At 35.1% G+C, this 20,213-nt stretch overlaps 1 protein-coding gene across 1 annotated transcript in view; it reads right to left on the minus strand.

Moving 5' to 3' along the window:
- The window catches only part of IARS2 (isoleucyl-tRNA synthetase 2, mitochondrial), a 58,387-nt gene that overhangs the window by 18,478 nt on the left and 19,696 nt on the right, over nucleotides 1-20,213 (minus strand). The window contains exons 4-13 of the mRNA XM_058533685.1: nucleotides 19,583-19,731; nucleotides 19,450-19,499; nucleotides 19,259-19,368; nucleotides 19,086-19,176; nucleotides 18,624-18,739; nucleotides 15,309-15,478; nucleotides 14,466-14,556; nucleotides 12,987-13,138; nucleotides 10,601-10,761; nucleotides 552-654 (exon numbers count right to left, since the gene is read on the minus strand). Coding sequence (XP_058389668.1) covers nucleotides 552-654; nucleotides 10,601-10,761; nucleotides 12,987-13,138; nucleotides 14,466-14,556; nucleotides 15,309-15,478; nucleotides 18,624-18,739; nucleotides 19,086-19,176; nucleotides 19,259-19,368; nucleotides 19,450-19,499; nucleotides 19,583-19,731 — 1,193 coding nt within the window. The remainder of the gene's footprint in view (nucleotides 1-551; nucleotides 655-10,600; nucleotides 10,762-12,986; nucleotides 13,139-14,465; nucleotides 14,557-15,308; nucleotides 15,479-18,623; nucleotides 18,740-19,085; nucleotides 19,177-19,258; nucleotides 19,369-19,449; nucleotides 19,500-19,582; nucleotides 19,732-20,213) is intronic.

Consider the following 20,213-nt stretch of genomic DNA (forward strand, 5'->3'; position numbering starts at 1 on the left):
CAAAAAGTCTTAAGAAAATGAAATATGACCATTAAATTCACATTTTAAAATAAAATTTAAAACATACAAATATTTCACAATTAAGTACAACTGACTCATTTGCATGTAAAAGTGACTGTGGCCACTTAATTACACACTTATTAAGGTAAATACAAATTGTTCTTATTTTCTTGAAATTATCTTCCAATTTGGCTTTCTTGGTGTGTGATGCAGCCAGTTAACTCTGATTCAGACCCCACGAAGTTCTGATGTACCAATGTTAGGCACTGTTCTCTCACAGGCACAGTTACATTTACTCAGTCAACGAAATCAGTTAAACTCTTGGCCCTCAATGAAATAACAAATAACCCTCATGCTCTACTGCTGTATTAAACACCAAGCTTCTATAGCTAAAGAAAAATGTCTACTCTCAAACTGCACCAGTTCCTAATTTATAATAAACTCATTAACTTGACACGATAATGTAACTACTTTTTAACACCCAAGAATCCTCATGTTGTCACTCAGTCATGCAACACACCAAAGGCTGTTAAATACAGACAGAAATGTACCTCAGATAAGACTTCTTTTGGAAGAAGCTGCTCAGGGGGAAGAGTCCACCAGACATCGCTGCCATGTTGTTCCACTAGTTTCACAATATGCTCGATGGTTTGGCTATTTTAGGGGGGACAAGGCAGAACTGTTCAATTAACTATTGTGACTAATACTGGACATTTTAAAATTAAGAAATAGTGATATTTTTCCCTATCTGCAGGATATTTTTTTCCTATCTTTTTCCCCAAACTTTAGTGGTATTATCTTCAATTACATGCTTACTTGGCTGCTGCTGTCATCTTAAATTCAATATCAAACTGATCATATGTATCCCTTAAAAGAAAAAGAAAAAGAAAAAAAAAAGACTTCTGATATCCCTATTTCAGTTACTGGTTTCCCTATTTCTATCAATCTATTTTCTATCCAGGTTCTATATTCACAACCTCCTAATTATGTCCCCCCCTCCAATTTCTGCCCAAATTAAACCAACATGTTCTGCCAGGTCCCTACTTTTGAAGTATTACTCAGATTTGTTCTTTGTCTCACTGATATTATATCAGTCACCTCACTGCCACAATACTAGATTGATGCAGTGGTCTGACTTTCCCCTCTTCTCATCTCTTTAATTGACACGACCCATCTTTGAGAGCGTTGCATTCCTAAAACGGCTTTTATCATACCAGCCCCCTCTCAAATACTTCCAGGGCCCTCCTCACTGCTTACAGGACTAAGTCCAAACCATCTGCACAAGACACAAGGCCATACTAGAGGCCAGACGTTGACAACAGATATCCAGGCTTATATCCTGACTCTGCCACTTTTTATACACATGACCATGCACAAGTACTACAACTTCTCAAAGTCTTGGTTGTCCCCTCTGCTAAGGAGAATAATAGAATTCACTTATTCAGAAATATTTATTGAATGCAAATCAAAACTACAATGAGATATCACCTCACGCCCGTCAGAATGGCTATAATTAACAAGACAGGAAACAACATGTGTTGGAGAGGATGTGGAGAGAAGGGAACTCTCATACACTGCTGGTGGGAGTGCAAACTGGTGCAGCCACTATGGAAAACAGTATGGAGATTCCTCAAAAAATCAAGGATAGAACTACCATGTGATCCAGCTATTCCACTGTTGGGTATTTATCCAAAGAACTTGAAAACACCAATGTGTAAAGGTACATGCACCCCTGTGTTCATTGCAGCGTTATTCACAATAGCCAAGACTTGGAAGCAACCTAAGTGCCCATCAAGGGACGAATGGATAAAGAAGATGTGGTATATATACACAATGGAATACTACTCAGCCATAAGAAATGATGAAATCCAGCCATTTGTGACAACATGGATGGACATTGAGGGTATAATGCAAAGTGAAATAAGTCAGAGGGAGAAGATCAAATACCGTATGATTTCCTTCATTAAGTAGTAGATAATAATAACAATAAACAAACACATAGGGACAGAGATTGGATTGGTGGTTACCAGAGGGGAAGGGGGGAGGGAGGAGGGTGAAAGGGATAATTCGGTACATGTGTGTGGTGATGGGTTCTAATTAGTATTTTGGTGGTGAACATGATGTAATCTATGCAGAAATAGAAGTATAATGATGTATACCTGAAATTTTTACAATGTTATAAACCAATGTTACTGCAATAAACAAAAAATTTTTAAAAAAAAGAAATATTTATTGAGCACCTTCAAAGTCTTGGACACTGTTCTAGGCACTGGAGATAGAGTAGTTAACAAGGCAGACAAGATTCCTGACCTAATAGAACTTACATTTTAGTGATCCTACATACTCCCCTCACGGCAAACTAAATGAGATGATCCACGTAAAACTTAGCACAGTGCCTATCACACAACAGAAACCAATAAATGCATGTCAAATGAATACTGAAATTGACCATTTCTTTGGAAAGATACACAGTTATAAATTATTTAAAAATTAAACTCAGGGAAAAATTTATATTAAATTTTCTCACAGGAATAACCTACTTTTCATTTATTATCACAGCTTTATTGACGTTACAGCCTCCTCTAGTTGCCTTCCGTTGAGTCACAGTGTACATCAAGGTCAAGAGCACGGACCCTGGAGCCAGAGAGCTCTGATTTAATTCCCGGCTCTACCGCTTACAAGCTAGGCGACCCTGGGCAAAGCACTTGGCATTTCTGTACCTCAGTGTGCAAAACGCAAATAAGAACGGCATCATTACCAGAGCTATTATGGATACTAACGGAGCTTATATATAAAATGCCTAGAACAATGTCTGGCACATGTAAGTGTTAGGCAAGCATTAACTATTATTTAAACTGCTTCTTTAAAGTCAGGTAAATTTAGCCAGTCAATTTTGTTAACCAATTACCAAAATACATACTCATATTAATATTTAAAGATTAAAATACACATACTAAAGCCAACTTTTGAATTATCCTCCTTTCTACCATACTTCATTAATGCAAATCACTAAGAATGTGGGTCCACAAGAGTAGATGGACAGAGCAGTGGACAGGAAAAAGCTTTAAGTTCTTAATCTGGATCTACTTCTTATTGATCATGACTACTGATGGCAAATCATTTAACCTCTCTAGGTCTGATAATTCACAGATAAAATGAAGTGTTTAGAAAAAATTGCTGTGGGCAGCAAAAATCAAATGGGTATTATAAATTAAACATGCTTTACAAATTAAAATTTGAAATACTTAAGTTGGTCATACAATAAAGGAAAGACTGAAAAAGCATAATGTTACCAGCATCTATTTTGAAGAAATTATAAAGAAACAGAATGTTAAAATGGGCACAAGTCCATAATGCTAATGCAGTCACGCATTTTAGATGGACTTTAACAGTAAAAATAAACTTTTACAATATGAGACCATAAAAACTTTGTGCAATAACTACCTAGTTATATGACAATATTTAGTTACATATTACTATTTTATATAATTTGCACAGAACATTTTATCAGTTAAGAAAATTGAATATACTATAATAGAAAATCTGAATAAACCTAAAGCTATTACTCTAAAAGAACCAAAAAAAAGAGCAATACTAGCAAAGTGCATTTACACATAAACAATTATAGTAAATATGCTGTTCATACCAATTATGAAATTTTCATAAAAAAGAATGATTCTAAATATGAGTGTCATTTTGCCTTTTTATTTTTACAATAGATCGTAATTTTAGGTAAATAGTAAAACTACGTTAAATGTATTGGAAATAAACAGATACAAAATAATACTGAAGTAAAATTTCATACTAATTTAGAACATAACATAGAGATGTTAGGATTAATATTATCATTAATCAAAATAAAAGCATTTATGTGTATATCACACATTATAGATTTCAAAGCATTCTAATTGGATTCACAGAAAAACATATTCAGTAGCTAAACTGACAGATAAACTATTCTGTGCCTCAGGTTCCTTAAATCATGAGCCTAAGCAAGTAACACAGTTAAAAGCCAGGCCTTGAAAGTGTGTCTTCTAAATCACGGTTCAACTCTGTTCTCACTTCTCCATTCAGCCTCTCTAACTCATCCAACAAGACAACCACTGTAACCGTGAACTCACACTCCTATTCTCCAGGGTTTGCTAAGCAAAGGCAAAAAGACTCTTATGACCCACGCATAATGAAACCAGGAGCCAGACATGAAGTCAGGCACCAGGGCGTCTCAGGAGATTAGCATGTTGACAGAGCAAGCACCAGGTCCAAAGACCAGGTTCTACATGCAGCTTATTAGATACTGACAGGAATACATCATATTATCTTTCTGAGATTCAACTTCTACGAACACTGGCAAAAGCTGTGAGAAAGAAGGCTATGTGAAAAATTTTATACTTATAAAAAGAAAAAGTCCTAATATTTCAGTCAGTAACCTTACAACTATAGATGATACTTACAGATCCTTTTTTTTTTGTGTGTGTGAGGAAGACCAGCCCTGAGCTAACATCTGATGCCAATCCCCCTCTTTTTTGCTGAGGAAGACTGGCCCTGGGCTAACATCCGTGCCCATCTTCCTCTACTTTATAGGGGACGCCGCCACAGCACGGCTTAACAAGCGGTGCGCTGGTGCGCGCCCAGGATCTGAACCGGCGACCCCCAGGCCGCCGTAGCGGAGTGCGCGCACTTAACCGCTTGCGCCACCGGCCGGCCCCACAGATCCGTTTTAGAGTGCCAAATTCAACTATAACAGCTCTAAGTTCTTTTTTATATCCGTAAGTAGCAGATAATTCAATGAAGTTTTAGAATTATATTTTAAGTGTTACTTAACTATGCTCAAGTATCTTACTGAGCCTATAACTAACTAGTCTAATACCAAACAGCAAAGAAGGATTCCAATTTTGCAGCTGGCATGTTATTAGGGCAACTGTAAAATCCCACCAAGTTTAGTCAACCACCTCTGGTCTAACTAAAATTGAAGTTTTAATTGCTACATTTTCTTATAAAGATACTAATAATTCACTTAGATATACAATATGTTTCAATATAAGAAATTTAATCTTGCATTTTATACATACCTTATTTGCAAATATCCTTTTTTTAAACTCTTAAAATTTGTTTAGTTTCATTTTTCTTTTAGTTTACCTAATAATATTTATTAAAAATGACATAACCACATAACGTTATCTACACCAATGAAAATAATCCTACAGTAGTAATTTTTAAAAATCTAATTTCAAAAAAGCTGTCATAAGTAAAACTACACGCTACTAAGAAAATGACTCAATATTTTTGGGTCCCTCCTAACATATGCAGACGAATCTAGACGAAAGAAAAATTTTCTCCACATATCCAAAAGAAACATGAACCATTGTGAAGAGGGGAGAGAAGAAGACCCCCCTCATTAATAGAGCAAGTCTCACTAATACTTAGAGCAAGACTTGCTTCCTTACTTTGTATCATGAAATAAAAACATCATGCACTAAATGTACTTTAATAAGGCTTATATTCTGTTGCTCAGATCTATTTTGAGATCTTAGACAACTCTATTACTAATGTTTTTTAAAGACAGGAAAATAAACTAAAGAGAACTCTGGAGTTAGAGGATAAAAACCGAACAAAATGTATGATAAACAAGAATGCAGACTTCAAAGACAAAAACATTCTTACAATCCAAACAAATCAAAATTTAAGTACACAGAATTGGTATCACCAAGTGAAAACTTGCTCCTGACTTGTACTCTGGTGGTCTGAATGATCCTAAAAAATTGTGGCAGAGTTTTAAAAACAAAATTTTCAATAAAAATAAACATACACATACAACCTACAAACTTGAGGTAACCAAATTGGGTTGCAAAACAAAGACAAATTTTTTTTTTTCTTTTCTGTGTGTGAGGAAGATCAGCCCTGAGCTAACATCCGATGCCAATCCTCCTGTTTTTGCTGAGGAAGATTGGCCCTGGGCTAACATCCATGCCCATCTTCCTCTACTTTATGTGGGATGCCGCCAGAGCATGGCTTGACAAGCAGTGCGTCTGTGTGCGCCTGGGATCCGAACCTGCGAGCCCCGGGCCACCGAAGCGAGCGCGCGCACTTAACCACTACACCACCGGGCTAGTCCCAAAACAAAGACAAATTTAACATTCAAACAAAATCTGAAAAGATAATTTGGATAAAAAAATCCAAATAAATGCTGCACAAGTGCTTAAGGATACTCAGTACAGTGCTATAGTGAAAACTCAGAAACAGCCAAACGTTGGGATGGGCCACATCTATTTGACTTTCACACACAGGGAACTAGGCAGCCATTAGAAGCTAAGCTACCATTTTTAATGGCTGCATATTCACTCTTCCAAAAGTGACTTAAATTATCTCTTCTTTTTTACATCATTATATTCCTTTACAAACAACTCAGACATCCTTACATATATATCTTTGTACAAGAGACGTTAGCCATCATTTCCTTAGGATAAATACTTAGAAGTGTAATTTTTTATAAGGAAACTGAAATCGCTTTAAAAAGTTTTTAAAACAATTTTATAGGCATTTCTTAATGATATTAAATACAAGAAAGTCAAAATTTGTCTTTGGAAATTTAAGAATTCTCCCCTTTACTTTGTTAATATCCTATACTGAGCACAAATATATAGTTAACTTATAACCTAAAGATCAGTATAAGTTACTGTTGATAAAAGTGGGTGAAACCACTTATCGCTACATAACCTCTATGCTTCCATTTTACTGCTGTATTTCATAAAGCAATAAGTCTGTCATAAAACTTTGTACCTTACACAAGGGCCTTATCTGAACACATGCATTACGTGTCCCTTCTTAGGTTCCAATCCGTGCAAACCCACTAGGTGGTATGAGCAACCGTAACACCAACCAATCATTCTGAACTTCCATATCAGCTGGGCTGAAGGCTTATTTAGCAAGTTACTGGAAATGAAGCTGCATTACGATTACTAGGTGATGAAGCAAGTGTCGCTGTCATTCCACTGTTTCCTGCGTCTCGTCTTTATAAAGACAAAACTATTAAGGACTATAAGACAACTTTTCTTCTGCAAGTTACTGGAAAAAGAATGAGGTAAGAGGCTAAATGTTTCATATTTATTTACTAAGTTTAATTCTAGAACACAATGAAATTTTGGGGGGGAATTCTATTTTTAATTAATCCTACATTTATGTTTTAAAGGTGACAGAAAACAATTTTGGAAAAATTTTTTGTTATTTAATGAACATGTCCAAATTTTTTTACCAAAAGGTCATTATTATTAACATGAGCAAAAGTTTGAGGTAGGTAAAGCTAACAATCAAATTAAACTGGAAATTCTTTACCTATTTCTAGTGAATTTCTCATTATTTCCAGAAATCAGGGGCCGTTTCCTAAATGCATATGTTAACTATTGTATTAATACTATTAAGTTGATTACAATCATCTGAAATGATGAAAGAAATTTAACTAACAACTTCTTTTCCTTCCTAGGTAGCAAACGCTTCTAAATTTTTTGGGTTTTTTTGGTGAGGAAGATTGGCCCTGAGCTAACATCCATGCTCATCCTCCTCTATTTTGTACGTGGGATGCCGCCACAGCATGGCTTGATGAGTGGCGCGTAGGTCTGCCCCTGGGATTCAAACCTGTGAACACCAGGCCACCGCAGCAGAGCGTGCAAACTTAACCACTACACCACCAGCCAGGCCTCTGCAAATGTTTCTAAATTTTATCTTTTTTATACTAAAAAGTGTTTGTCTTTATTACCCAGGAATAGATGTCCACCTAAATTATAATGGCATTATATTACAGATTCAGAAAAATGATCGACTGTTAGAGTCAGAAATGGAATTATTTCTTGAGAAAATACAAATATGAATATAACGTATAAGTGAGAACATTAACTCAAATCAAAATTAAGCATCAGAGTTTCAAATCTACCAGACTCTAAACTTATTTAGAATATCAATTAACCAAAATTTTCTTCTGTGAAAAAAGTATACTTAAAAGATAATTTACAGACTTTCATCAAGAAAAGCAGGAGGAATCTTCTGATATGTTTAACGGGGTTATCAAGTGTAACAGCAACTCCATGTGGACTGTGTACCAATTTCCAGTGGAGATGCTGTTACTTTTGATGGTTACCAACTCACTACAATATAAAGGCATACCCAAGAAACACAGAAAATCATGGTAGTTGATTCTCATTTGATTAAGGAGGAAAAAAGATAACTTCTCACGCTATCTTTAAAAACTGACAAATACTTAAGAATTGACATCTGTTTTCTTAAATCAAATATTACATCACAAAAAGGACCCAACAATGGAAGAGGATTAGAGTCATCATTAAGAAATGATGTACAGGAAAATGACCTATGAATTGACAGACAATATAGCTAAGTTTGTCTGTCATTTCTGTAGGCCAATATTCTGTATATCTCTGCTACTTCAAAATCAGAAATCAACTAATACCATGCAAGTAACACAATGGTAGACGCACAGAAAAGAATCTGTAACACAACCATGTAAATGTATTGACTGTAAATAAAACATAAATGATACTTAATGAAAATTTGCTTCTGTTTTTCTGACAGCTCACATTTATTTCACCTAGGTTACTCACCAATTGACCTACGTACCATTATACTGTTGTGATTAACTAATGGTCAAATAAACCAGTTTGCTCTACTTACTAATATATACAAATCACTTGAAATCACTTGATCAAATGATCAAATGATATATACAAATCACTTGAAAGAAATTCCCTAAAAATCTTTTTCTTTAAATACTGAAAAGAATGAGGCAGTGTCTTATAAATGTTTCCTTAAAAGAAAACTTTCCGGTTTGGAATTTTAAACAATACTTGTGTAGATTTATCTCAAATTTAATTTTTAATAGGTGTATTAACATATTAGCAATTTATATCTGACCAAGCTCTAAATTATAAGAACAACATAAGTAACAATATTTAGGCCAAAGCATCTTTCTCAGCTCCAAATTGTAATAATATTACAATAGACTTACAATGACTTCCTGGTCTCTAGCCTCTAGTTTCTTTTCCTAAAACATACTCTTACTCCTCATGCCTACTTAAAACTTTAAACTCCGTAGCCTGGTATTCAAGACTCACTACAATTTGCCCCAACCAATCTTCCTTAGTTTACCTTTCTAGTCCCCTTCCACACCCCACAGTCTCATTATAGTTCCTGTACACGTTATACTTTTCCCCCTTCAGGTCCTCAGCTCCTGCTGATCCCTCTACTTGCAAAATACTTTCCCCCATTTCCTACCTAATCCTCCAGGCCCTAAATGCCACATCCTCTACGAATGAAGCAAATGAGCTGTTTTATGGTTCAATATTTGCCAAAGGCAGAGCTTTTAGTTCTTCCCTCTGAGCCATGTTGCCATAAGGTGTCCAATCATCCATGAAGTAGTGATATAATAAACAGTATTTCAAATTGAAAAGGAACCGTCACATACAGCATACTAAGAACTACCTAATACATGGCTACAGGTGATTAAAAAAAAAAACCACTTCAATTGACATTAAAAAAACCCTAAAATACATGTATTCATAAAGTACCACCTAAAGAAATACTGATAATGCTGACAACGAAAAGTAGAACCTTTTTACAAAAATGATGAGAAACCGCAAGGTAGGGACATTCAACTCTGTCTACAGTCTCTTGAACTCGCCATTACACTCTGGCCTCCATGCCCTCAAAAACCTCACTGGATCCCCAACTGATGAAACATGGAAATACTTACCAAAATGTGCTCAAACTCTCTGCTCATGTTATGGCATAACTTAGTAAAAATTCCATTAACAAAATTACTCAAAGAAAATGAAAACCTAGGATGCATTCCTAAAAGGAATGATTAACACCCCCTTTTCCACATCAGCAATAATACTGAAAGCCTCTCTAATTTACTAGAAGATAAACTAGCTAGATTATCATCTCATTAAGAGCAGGTACCAAGTCAGTCTTGTTTACTGCCTTAAAAAAGGGTCTAGTGTATGATCTGAAAAAAATCTTCTTTTCACTTTACAGGCTTTTCTACTGTGAATTGTTCACGAGGTCCATGTATTATCTTTCCAAATTTTAAGAAAAACTTAAGGAAAAAAAGAAGAAATAACTGGGAATGTAATCATCACTAGAATAACTTTAATTATGTGCATTCAGCTATATTAGCTTCTTGAATTTTAAAGTACCTACACTACTACATGATGCCATTTCTACTGAAAGGGAGAGCAGACTTAGAGGAAGAGAGTGACACCAATCACATACGAGGCTCTGCTACTAAACACTGTTCATCTCTGGATTCCAGACACCTTACTCCAGCACAACACTGGACACACAGGAACAATGAAGTCTCATAGAAAAAATGAGAGCCTTTCCTTCTTAGTATCAATATTGAATAAATCTAGTTTTTGTTAAAATTTCAATCATATGAAAGGATCTTTCTGAAATTTATATTTTATTCCCCCGCAAAAATTATTTTACAGTATTTTATTTAACACATATCAAGAGTTCTTAATAGTCCACTATTTTTCTATTTTTGAAGAAAATACACTCACTCTAAAATGTTCAAAAATTTTAGAAAGAGTTCTACCTGTTAATCAAGAATTCATCTTTTGTCTTATGATGAAACACGGGAATTGGAACACCCCAAACTCTTTGTCTTGATATACACCAATACGGCCTCCTGTCCATCATTTCGACCATGCCATTCAGTGCTGCTCCAGGAATAAATTTCACTTTTTTTAATAATTCCTGCAATTGATTCAAAAATCAAGTCCAATGAGAGAAAGCAGAACAAATTTTCTAAAACTGTCACTATTTATCCTAACACAGCCTTGACTTTGCATGTTTATAGTCATTCACATGCCCCCCTCAAAAAGAAACTAAACTAAAAAACTACAGATTTCAGAGCAAATAAGGCAAAGTTAAAACGGGGCCACAAAATATCTCATAAATAACATCGTGCACAGACTTCACCTTTGGAGGATGTGATAAGAGATTTTATACTAATTTCCAAGCACCCTAGATCAAAACTAGTAATAACAGATTTAGTAGAAATACTATACTTCATTAAACTACAGTTAAAATCAATTCAAACTTGATTTCAACAATTTTTTTTAAATGCTTACAAAATAAGCTACTGTCTTAGGTTGACAAACAAGGATTGCAATATAACCTAATTTTACATAGCATGGATTACAACATAGAAAACACTTTCTCAAAATAACAGCTACTTCCTATTTACTTATTATCTCTCAAGAACTCTCCCTCTCTCCACCCCCCAAAAAAGTTGTAAACTACTAGCATTTGATTTCATTTGTCAATTATCAAAAGAATTGTATAGCAAAAATGTTTGATAATAATCTCCAAAAAAGCCAAAATATGTTAACTTCATTTAAAAAATCTCTCTACCAGGGCTGGCCCGGTAGCATGGTGGTGAAGTTCCCACGCTCCGCTTTGGCAGCCCAGGGTTTGTGGGTGCAGACCTACACACCACTCATCAAGCCATGCTGTGGTGGCGACCCACATACAAAATAGAGGAAGACTGGCACAGATGTTAGCTCAGGGCCAATCCTCCTCACCGAAAAAAAAAAATCTCTCTACCAATAATAAAAGCATTTTTATATTTTCAGGACAGGTTTAAACCGTTTCCTTACTCACCTGAACTACAGAAAGCTCTTTGTAGCACCACCTGCTGGCAGGATGGCATCATCTGCAGTTCATTTTGACTAATAAATGGTTTAAATACCCAAGAAGTATAAATATTAACTGGATATTTGGTTTTGTTAAGGAAAAACTGGTACTTTTTTAAGGTGGTAATATTGGCACTGGAATTATGTTTTAAAGAGTCCTTATCTTTCAGATACATGCTGAAATATTTATGGAAAACATAATGCCTGAAATTTGCTTCAAAATAATCCAAAGGGTAGGAAGTGTCGATAACGGGTCAGGGTGTAGATAAAAATAAAATTGGCAAAAAGTTGATTATTGTTGAAGTTGGGTGATGGAAACATAGCAGTACGTTACTCTGTTCTCTCTATTTCTGCAAGGAGTAATTGAAAATTATCTATGAAGAAGTTAAAAAAAAACATTTGGCTTTAGCATATTACATCAGACTTGGACGTTCTGCAACCAAAAATCTGTGCAGAGCCGGAAGTTACAAATTTTAACATTTAAAAGGAAAATAGACTTCATAAAAATGTAAAAAACAAAGAACAAAAACCAGTCCACATCACAGTTGTCCACTCTACACAAATATAGAAAACATAAATGCTTGCATAGCTTTGGCAAGGGCCTCAAATTGCTGGGCCAACAAGTAAACCAACTAATTATAGTAATGTTAGATGTAAGCTGTAAAGCAAAATATTTGTATGCTGAGGCTGATTAACAAACATATAGTTGAGGTCTTTCATTCAACAGAATCAAGTTGTTCGTGAGATACACAGATACATACATGTACTAAATGAAAGAGCTCAAATATATATTAATATTTAGAACACCAGTTATAAACAAAGCAACGACTTTCCAAATAGATTGCAATTTCAATCTTAAGGAAGCAAAGGGTTTTAAAAGAGTTTTACTGAACGTCTGTCACGTGCCAGACACTGTTCTGGGAACTTTTATTCACTTATCCCATGAGCTAGGCATTATTATCACCTTTATATAGATGAGGAAACTGAGGTTCTGAGAGGTTAAACAACTTGCTAAACTCAGTTCTGCCCTAATTCTATGCTACTTTCACAACAGTGGGCAGGAAATTTGGGAACTTAGCCTCTTTAAGCCTGATTTTATGCATGTGTATAATGAAGGAATGAAACCCAAGGTCCTTCCAGATCTAAAATTCTACATTTTTATGAAACCAAATCATAATAGCAGCAATCCCTTCCACTTCGCAAACCCCACCCGAACCTCACACACAACCCTTTCATACTGAGGGAGTGATAAACCCAACCCTTATAGTAGGATGCCTTTTATACCTTGGCTGTAGTCTTAAGATCCGTGAGCTTTACAAACCACTGCTTGCTGGCACGAATAACCACTGGTTTCTTGGTCCTCCAGTCATAAGGATAGCTGTGTACCAATTTTTCCTCTTTCAACAAATTCTTTGCAGCCTGAAGCATCTTTATAACTTAAAAAGAAGAAATCAATAACAATTTACATTAGACATCATTAAAAAGTACTACAAAAATCCTAATAACTCTCTAAACTCCCAGGAGTACTAAATCTGGACCAATAGGTTGACAGTAAGAGTAGCCATCTCCCAGGTATCAAACGCTTAATCTGTGAATCTCCTGGCAAAAATAAACAAGGACTATAAAACCTTAATCAGACTCCAAATTATCCCATTCCCATGGCTCTTCACCTCAAAAGAAAGATGACAGAATATATCTAGAATTCTGTATCTGAAATTCAGTCATAAGCTTTCAGACCATGAATCTTAAAATGGTCTCCAGATAATCTAGAAGAAATCAGGCATAGTGGGTTGAATTTTGTCCCCCAAAAGATAGGTCCAAATCCTAACCCCTAGTACCTGTGAATGTCACCTTATTTGGGAATATGGTCTTTGCAGATGCAATCAGATTAAGACGAGGTCACACTGGTTTAGAGTGGGCCCTAAATCCAATGACTGGTGTCCTCATAAGAAGAGGAGAGGATACACAGAGACACACAAGAGCAAAGAAGGACAGGCCACAGTGGAGGCAGACTGAAGTGATACAACTCTGAGCCAAAGACCGCTGAGGATTATCAGAGCCACGAGAAGCTAGGAAGAGGCAAGGAAGGGTTCTTCCAAAGAGATTTCAGAGGAGGCACGGCCCTGCCAACACCTTGATTTCAGATTCTAGCCTCTAGAACTGTGAGAGAATAAATTTCTGTTGTTTTAAGCCACTAAATTTATGGTAATTTGTTACAGTAACCCTAGGGAAGTAATACACCAGGTCTAAATTAGCCTTAGTCTTAGTGTGGGCAAAGAAAGGTTTTCATAGTACCTGGTCCCTAGATCCATTAGAGTATTGCACAAACCTAATTTAGAAACGCAGAAAGACAAATCAAGACTGGAGGACCCCTAAGATTGGCAATACATAAACCATGCTACCTGGGTCAGCAATTTACGAGAGTTACAAAAGGAGTGGGGAGTGTCTGATTCACAGTCAACATCTAGCCCCAAGCTTGATTTCATCCTTCCACAGAACTAATACTGCTGATCACTATCTGTGTAGTCCTAAAACAACATCACTCCCTGTTGACTGCTCTGATTTGCTTGAACAAATAGAGCAACTTCAAAGCAAAAGATGAAAAAATCCCAAACTCCATTTTAAACTATGTGGCAAAATAAAATATAATTTTAGCTTTTTGTTTCTGTTGAAAATATAAGATGGGAGGGTAGTCGGCAAAGGTTACTGCTGACTGTTTTTCAGAAAATAGGTATTTATGATATCAGCAAACATAATACTCACCCACATCTGTTCCCTCTTCAAGGACAGCCTTGTTTTGAAGTTCAGGACCTGCAACATCTGTGAAAACTCCATCTTCATCTACTAAACAATCCTACAAAGTATCATTTTGAACAATTAAAATAAAGTATCAAGATGTTTTATCTTATGACAATATCTGGCAAAACAATATATATAAAACATCTCAGTATAGTCTAGTCTTGCACTACACTGAAAATTTGGGCACTTCTTATTCAGTCAATCAGAATTTATGAATTTACACATTTAAATCACAAAAGCCAAAAAGTGTTATTAAAGCATATACCCAAAGTTTAATACCACAAAGTAAGAAAATATACTAAAAACATCTTTAACTTGGTCTCAATTTACAGATCTATGGTAATGTATATACATTGTGATGAATGAGACTTGCCTTTAACTAAATGGAAAAACTCGCTAAGTAACTGACGTGTAAAATAAATTTAGAGAAGATTATTTAGTTAAAAACAAAGCAAAAAAAACACCAAACTGTTCTTTTCAACTATTTACTAAAATTCACGTGCCATTTTTCAGGAACTGAAAGTAATCTATGTGATTTAACAGTTGAAAGAAAAAAACTTCCCCCACTTAATATATTTTTTCAATTCTAACTCTGTGTTGATTTTGTGCTAATTCTAGGAAATCTTTCTCAATTAGTATGAATTAATGAGGCTTTATTTAGTGTATTGCACAAACCTAAGCATTTCACAATTTTAATTATGATGACAAAAATGACCGTTTATTATCAAAAAATAAAGTTGTTAGTTAGGAACTATCACTTTAATTCTACAAAAGCAATCATTAAAAAGGAAAAAAGAGGAGCAGTACCGTGGACAAGTTGTGTTGAGAGGCCACACTGTAATCTTCCATACCATGAGCTGGGGCTGTGTGAACCAAGCCTGTTCCTTTCGTCATGGTCACATGATTTGCAGGTAAAAGAGGAGACACTTTCTCAGGAATTAAAGGATGAATACAAGTACCACTTTCCAAGTCTACACCTGTGGGGAAAGAAAACTACAGTTAAGAATCATTTTATATGGCAATTCTTCTCCTCTTTAAGAGTAGCAACAGAACACAAGAAAAGTGAAAAGTGTAGAATCGGGAACAAGACTGGGCTCAAATCCTGGCATCCCCTTTCACTTGTTCTGCGACCTTCAGAAATCTATAAAATGTGAATAATTACGGTTCCTACCTCAGAGGGTTGCTGTAAGAATAAACTGGGTTAATGCATTTTAAGTATTTTGGTCACTTAGCACAATATCTGCCACACTGTGAATGCTTTAAAATATTAGCAATTATTATAATATATAGATAACTCAAGTGAGTCCAAGGAAATTTCTCTAATTTACGTACAGCTATGTACCTTTTGGAATATAAGAACAAAGAAATTCTAGATCAACAGGTCAATGACCAGCAGATTCTAATATTATCTCTGTGGGAACTCACTGTTGTTGCTTTTCATAATGTTACCCTAAAAAGGTAAAAGATGACAAATAATACCTAATAGTTACTAGGCACATACTATAGACCGGACTCAAAATAAATTTTTAATAACTTTAATAACTCTAGCTCCCTTTAATAATATATCATACTCATCACTTGTTAGTTTTCTACACCAGTATTATTGTTTCCCACTTTTACTGCGTCTTGGGTTGAGTTTCATATACTCATCTTTCATGTATTCTAAAAATAAATCTTCACTTTAAAAGGATTACTTGGGGGCCGGCCCCATGGCACAGCAGTTAGGTGCACGCCCTCCACTGCTGGCGACCCGGGGTTCAGATCCCGGGTGCACACCGATGCACCGCTTGTCAGGCCATGCTGTGGCAGCGTCCCATATAAAGTGGAGGAAGATAGGCACAGATGTTAGCCCAGGGCAACTTCTCCTCAGCAAAAAGAGGAGGATTGGCATGGATGTTAGCTCAGCGCTGATCTTCCTCACAAAAAAAAAAAGGTTACTTGGTTCTACCTACCCACTTACTGAGATACACTGAGGAAGTCTGTTTTTCTACTCTTTAATAATTACAGAAACTTCAATGGCCCCCTTACTCCTCAGGTCTTCCCCACAAATCATTCTTCATCTTTCCAAACTAAATAATATTAACTTTAAAAAACATCTATAATCACAGAGAAATTTCTCCACCTCTGTGATCCTTTTTTCTAGCCATATAGGAATAAAAACTACATAACCAGAGCATACTACCCGAAGAACAATATGAATCTTTTAACTCTGACAGCCCTGGCGCTGATTTCATTTTGGTTAAAATACCGGTAAGAGGCTTGAGAAAAACAGACATTCCCTTATAACTAATGACAACATAACTCCCTTTTCTAAAAAAAAATCACAAGCTCTCCTTGCTGTATGACTTAGTATTTTATTACTAGCAAATACCTGAATTATTAGGAAAAACTTGAATACTTCAGGATGCATTCTTTCACAGATAATTCATAGTGCCGTCAAAGAAGAAAAATGTCAACACTTTTAGAGAAATCTACACTGTAGTTTTCACTTTGATTCCTTTCTCTCAGTTAGATTCATAAATAAAACCAGTTCCCATGACCCTATGCTGTACTTTTTAGCTATTTTTAGTATGGAAACCAAATGTTTGAGGCAGTCAAAGTAAATTTCACCTACTTTCCTTTATCCCCATACTTAATGTATATACCACTTACTACTCTCCCACATCTCCCAACTAAGATCTCCAAATGATTAATAAGAAACAACTTACATTTTTCTGGAAAGAAAATCTACCCCATACAAACTATTCCATTTTAGCTATTCAACATTCCGACTACTTTAACAAGTAGTAAGCTAGCTGTCACCAGCTTATTTTGCCAGGAATGAGAAGTATATATACTCCTCTGCAACATGGTGGCTCAAAATGGTGGCTCAAAATGGCAACCAACCAATGCTATGCACAGCAATAATTAGAAAAAATTATGCAATCTAGAAAAACGGTCTTTAAATTCAACTTTAATACTTTCAAAAACTGTGTGAGAATGCCATTTAGCTTCTGTAATAAAATCTAACATGTCAATCAAGTCTATAATACCTTCTGCACTTAAAAAAGAGGTGGGCTATAATTAACAATACTATATTGTATACTTGTAAGTTGCTAAGAGAGCAGATCTTCAATCACAAGGAAAAAAAATTTGTTAACTATGTGTTGTGATGGATGTTAACTAGACTTATTGTGGTGATCATTTCGCAATATATTCAAATCTCGAATCTTTATGTTGTACACCTAAAACTAATATAATGTTATATTTCAATTACATACCAATTTAAAAAAATTTTTTTTAAAAAGGTGGGGGGTATGGAGTAAAGAATATACTGGATCCCCTAACTTATCTTCTGCACCAACAAGGAGCAAATGATGTTAAATATTAAACATTCTGTAGCTCCTTTTCTGTCTTTGACATAAAAACCTTTTTACTTTTGCTAAGATTATTTAAACCTCTAATTGCCTTGTATCTGAACTGATGCATTTAGAGGCCTTCCTTATTTAGTTAGGAAATTTTTCTATTTTTGAATATCTTTATTCTTGTGATTTTTTTTCTTTAGTAAGAAACTCAAAGATATATCTTCCCTAAGGATCAAAGATAATTTTAAACCTCCCTAGATTTCCACAGTAATATTTCAAAATCAGTCACTACTTTAGAAGTCCCAAATTATAGCTTACTAAAGGATTCTTTTGATAAAAGCACTGTCTTTGGAATAATTTTCAGTATTTATTCAATTTACTTATTAAAATTATATGCAAAAAATATATATATTTCCTTCCTTCCTTGCTCCTTTGATTAAATCAGATAAAATAATTTTTAATGATTCAGTTTTGAATAAAATTTTAAACAGATATTTGTACATTCTACATTGTGCAAAGGACATTTGTCCAATTTTATGTTGGATATTTGCCAGAAATATTTTTATCAGTTGTGCCTTTGTCAGTGTTCACATTTTTCTGTACTCTTATCATGTTTAATGTATATTCTCCTTCAGTTTAATCAATGTAAAATAGATTCTAGAAAGGTAGAGGCCATATCCATCTTGACTCACAATGAGCAATGTTCAGCAAGGTACTGAACTCAAATCAACTCAATATTTTGATGACTGTGATAGTCAGAATACCTATAAATCTTCACCTGAAAATGTCGAAATAACCTCAAATGTTGTTTCCAAAACAGGAGCAACAGATGTTACTTTATCTGCAGCCAGTATGTAGAGGTCTCCAGATTTGGAACATTTCACAACAGCGTATCTAAAACAAAATTTTAGGAGAAAATTAATAATAATTAAAAAAGAAAAGCCACTGATAACATTTTAAATGATTTACAACATTTTAGAAAAACTAACCTCAAGATTAAAAAAAGTACCATTTGCAAAGGACTTCATCCCTTACATTTCTGTTTTGTTTTCCAAAAAGGCTGGAAATAAGGTCGTAAATGGAATCATCTAAAGATTAATAAAATCTACATGAACATAATAACTATGTTATAATTCACTAAATTTTAAGAGGATAATGAGGATGAAATAAATTCAAAATAATGCTAATGCGGAATTGATCCTATTTGTGGACAAAAAAAAAAATGCTATGATATACCTACTTTGCTTCTGGCATATAACAAACAGCCTGATTGGCTGGAATTGTCCAAGGCTGAGTGGTCCAGACTAAAAAACTTACAGGAGATGAACCATCTGTGAAAACAAAATTTCAAATATGCTAGCAAATGTTACAATTCCATAACTTTAATAAACTAAAGCAACGAATAAATCTTACCTATAAGAGACGCCAACTTAGGAGAAGGCTTCGAGAGAGGGAATTTTACATATATTGAGCGACTGACATGCTCAGGATTATACTCAAGTTCTGCTTCAGCCAATGCAGTCCTAAGGTTTAAAAATATTAAACATAAATATTTGGAAGCCTCACAAAATTCTCCCCTTTAGCTACCAAAAACACACAAATACCTTGACGAGGGAGACCAAAACACAGGTTTGTAAGATCGATAAATCAAGCCCTAGAAGAGACAAAGACATACAAAAGCTGGAATTTTGTTAACACATAATTTAACATATTCAAAGGAAAAAAGTACTTTATTACCTTATCATACATTTGGTAGAAAATTCTCAACTGTCTGGCCTCATAGCTTCCATCAAATGTATAGTAGCAATTATTCCAATCTGCCATTATTCCCCAACGAATAAATGCTGATTTCTGTTTCTCAATTGCTGCTTTAGCAAATGATCTAGCTAAAAAAAAGAGGAAGAAATGAAAGCTTTTGAAAACCAATTAATTCAAATTCTTAAACATGGTTTAGCATATATTTCTCTAAATGCAGGTACTGTATATAATTTAGACTACAAATTCATTTAATAGGAAAATTGTTTTGAAAGTTAAAGGTATTCAGAGCTGGCCCCGTGGCGTAGCGGTTAAGTGCACACGCTCCGCTGCTGGTGGCCCGGGTTCGGATCCCAAGCGTGCACTGACACACCGCTTGTCAGGCCATGCTGTGGCGGTGTCCCACGTAAAGTAGAGGAAGATGGGCACGGATATTAGCACAGGGCCAGTCTTCCTCAGCAAAAAGAGGAGGACTGGCATGGACGTTAGCTCAGGGCTGATCTTCCTCACAAAAAAAAAAGAAAGTTAAAGGTATTCAGAAGATACCTCCAACAAATTCTAAAATTAACTAAAATTTCAAAAGTTAAAACTTTGTCACTGTCTTCTGTATTTT

The sequence above is a fragment of the Diceros bicornis genome, chromosome 38 (genome assembly GCF_020826845.1).
Source record: "Diceros bicornis minor isolate mBicDic1 chromosome 38, mDicBic1.mat.cur, whole genome shotgun sequence".
Lineage (NCBI taxonomy): Eukaryota > Metazoa > Chordata > Mammalia > Perissodactyla > Rhinocerotidae > Diceros > Diceros bicornis.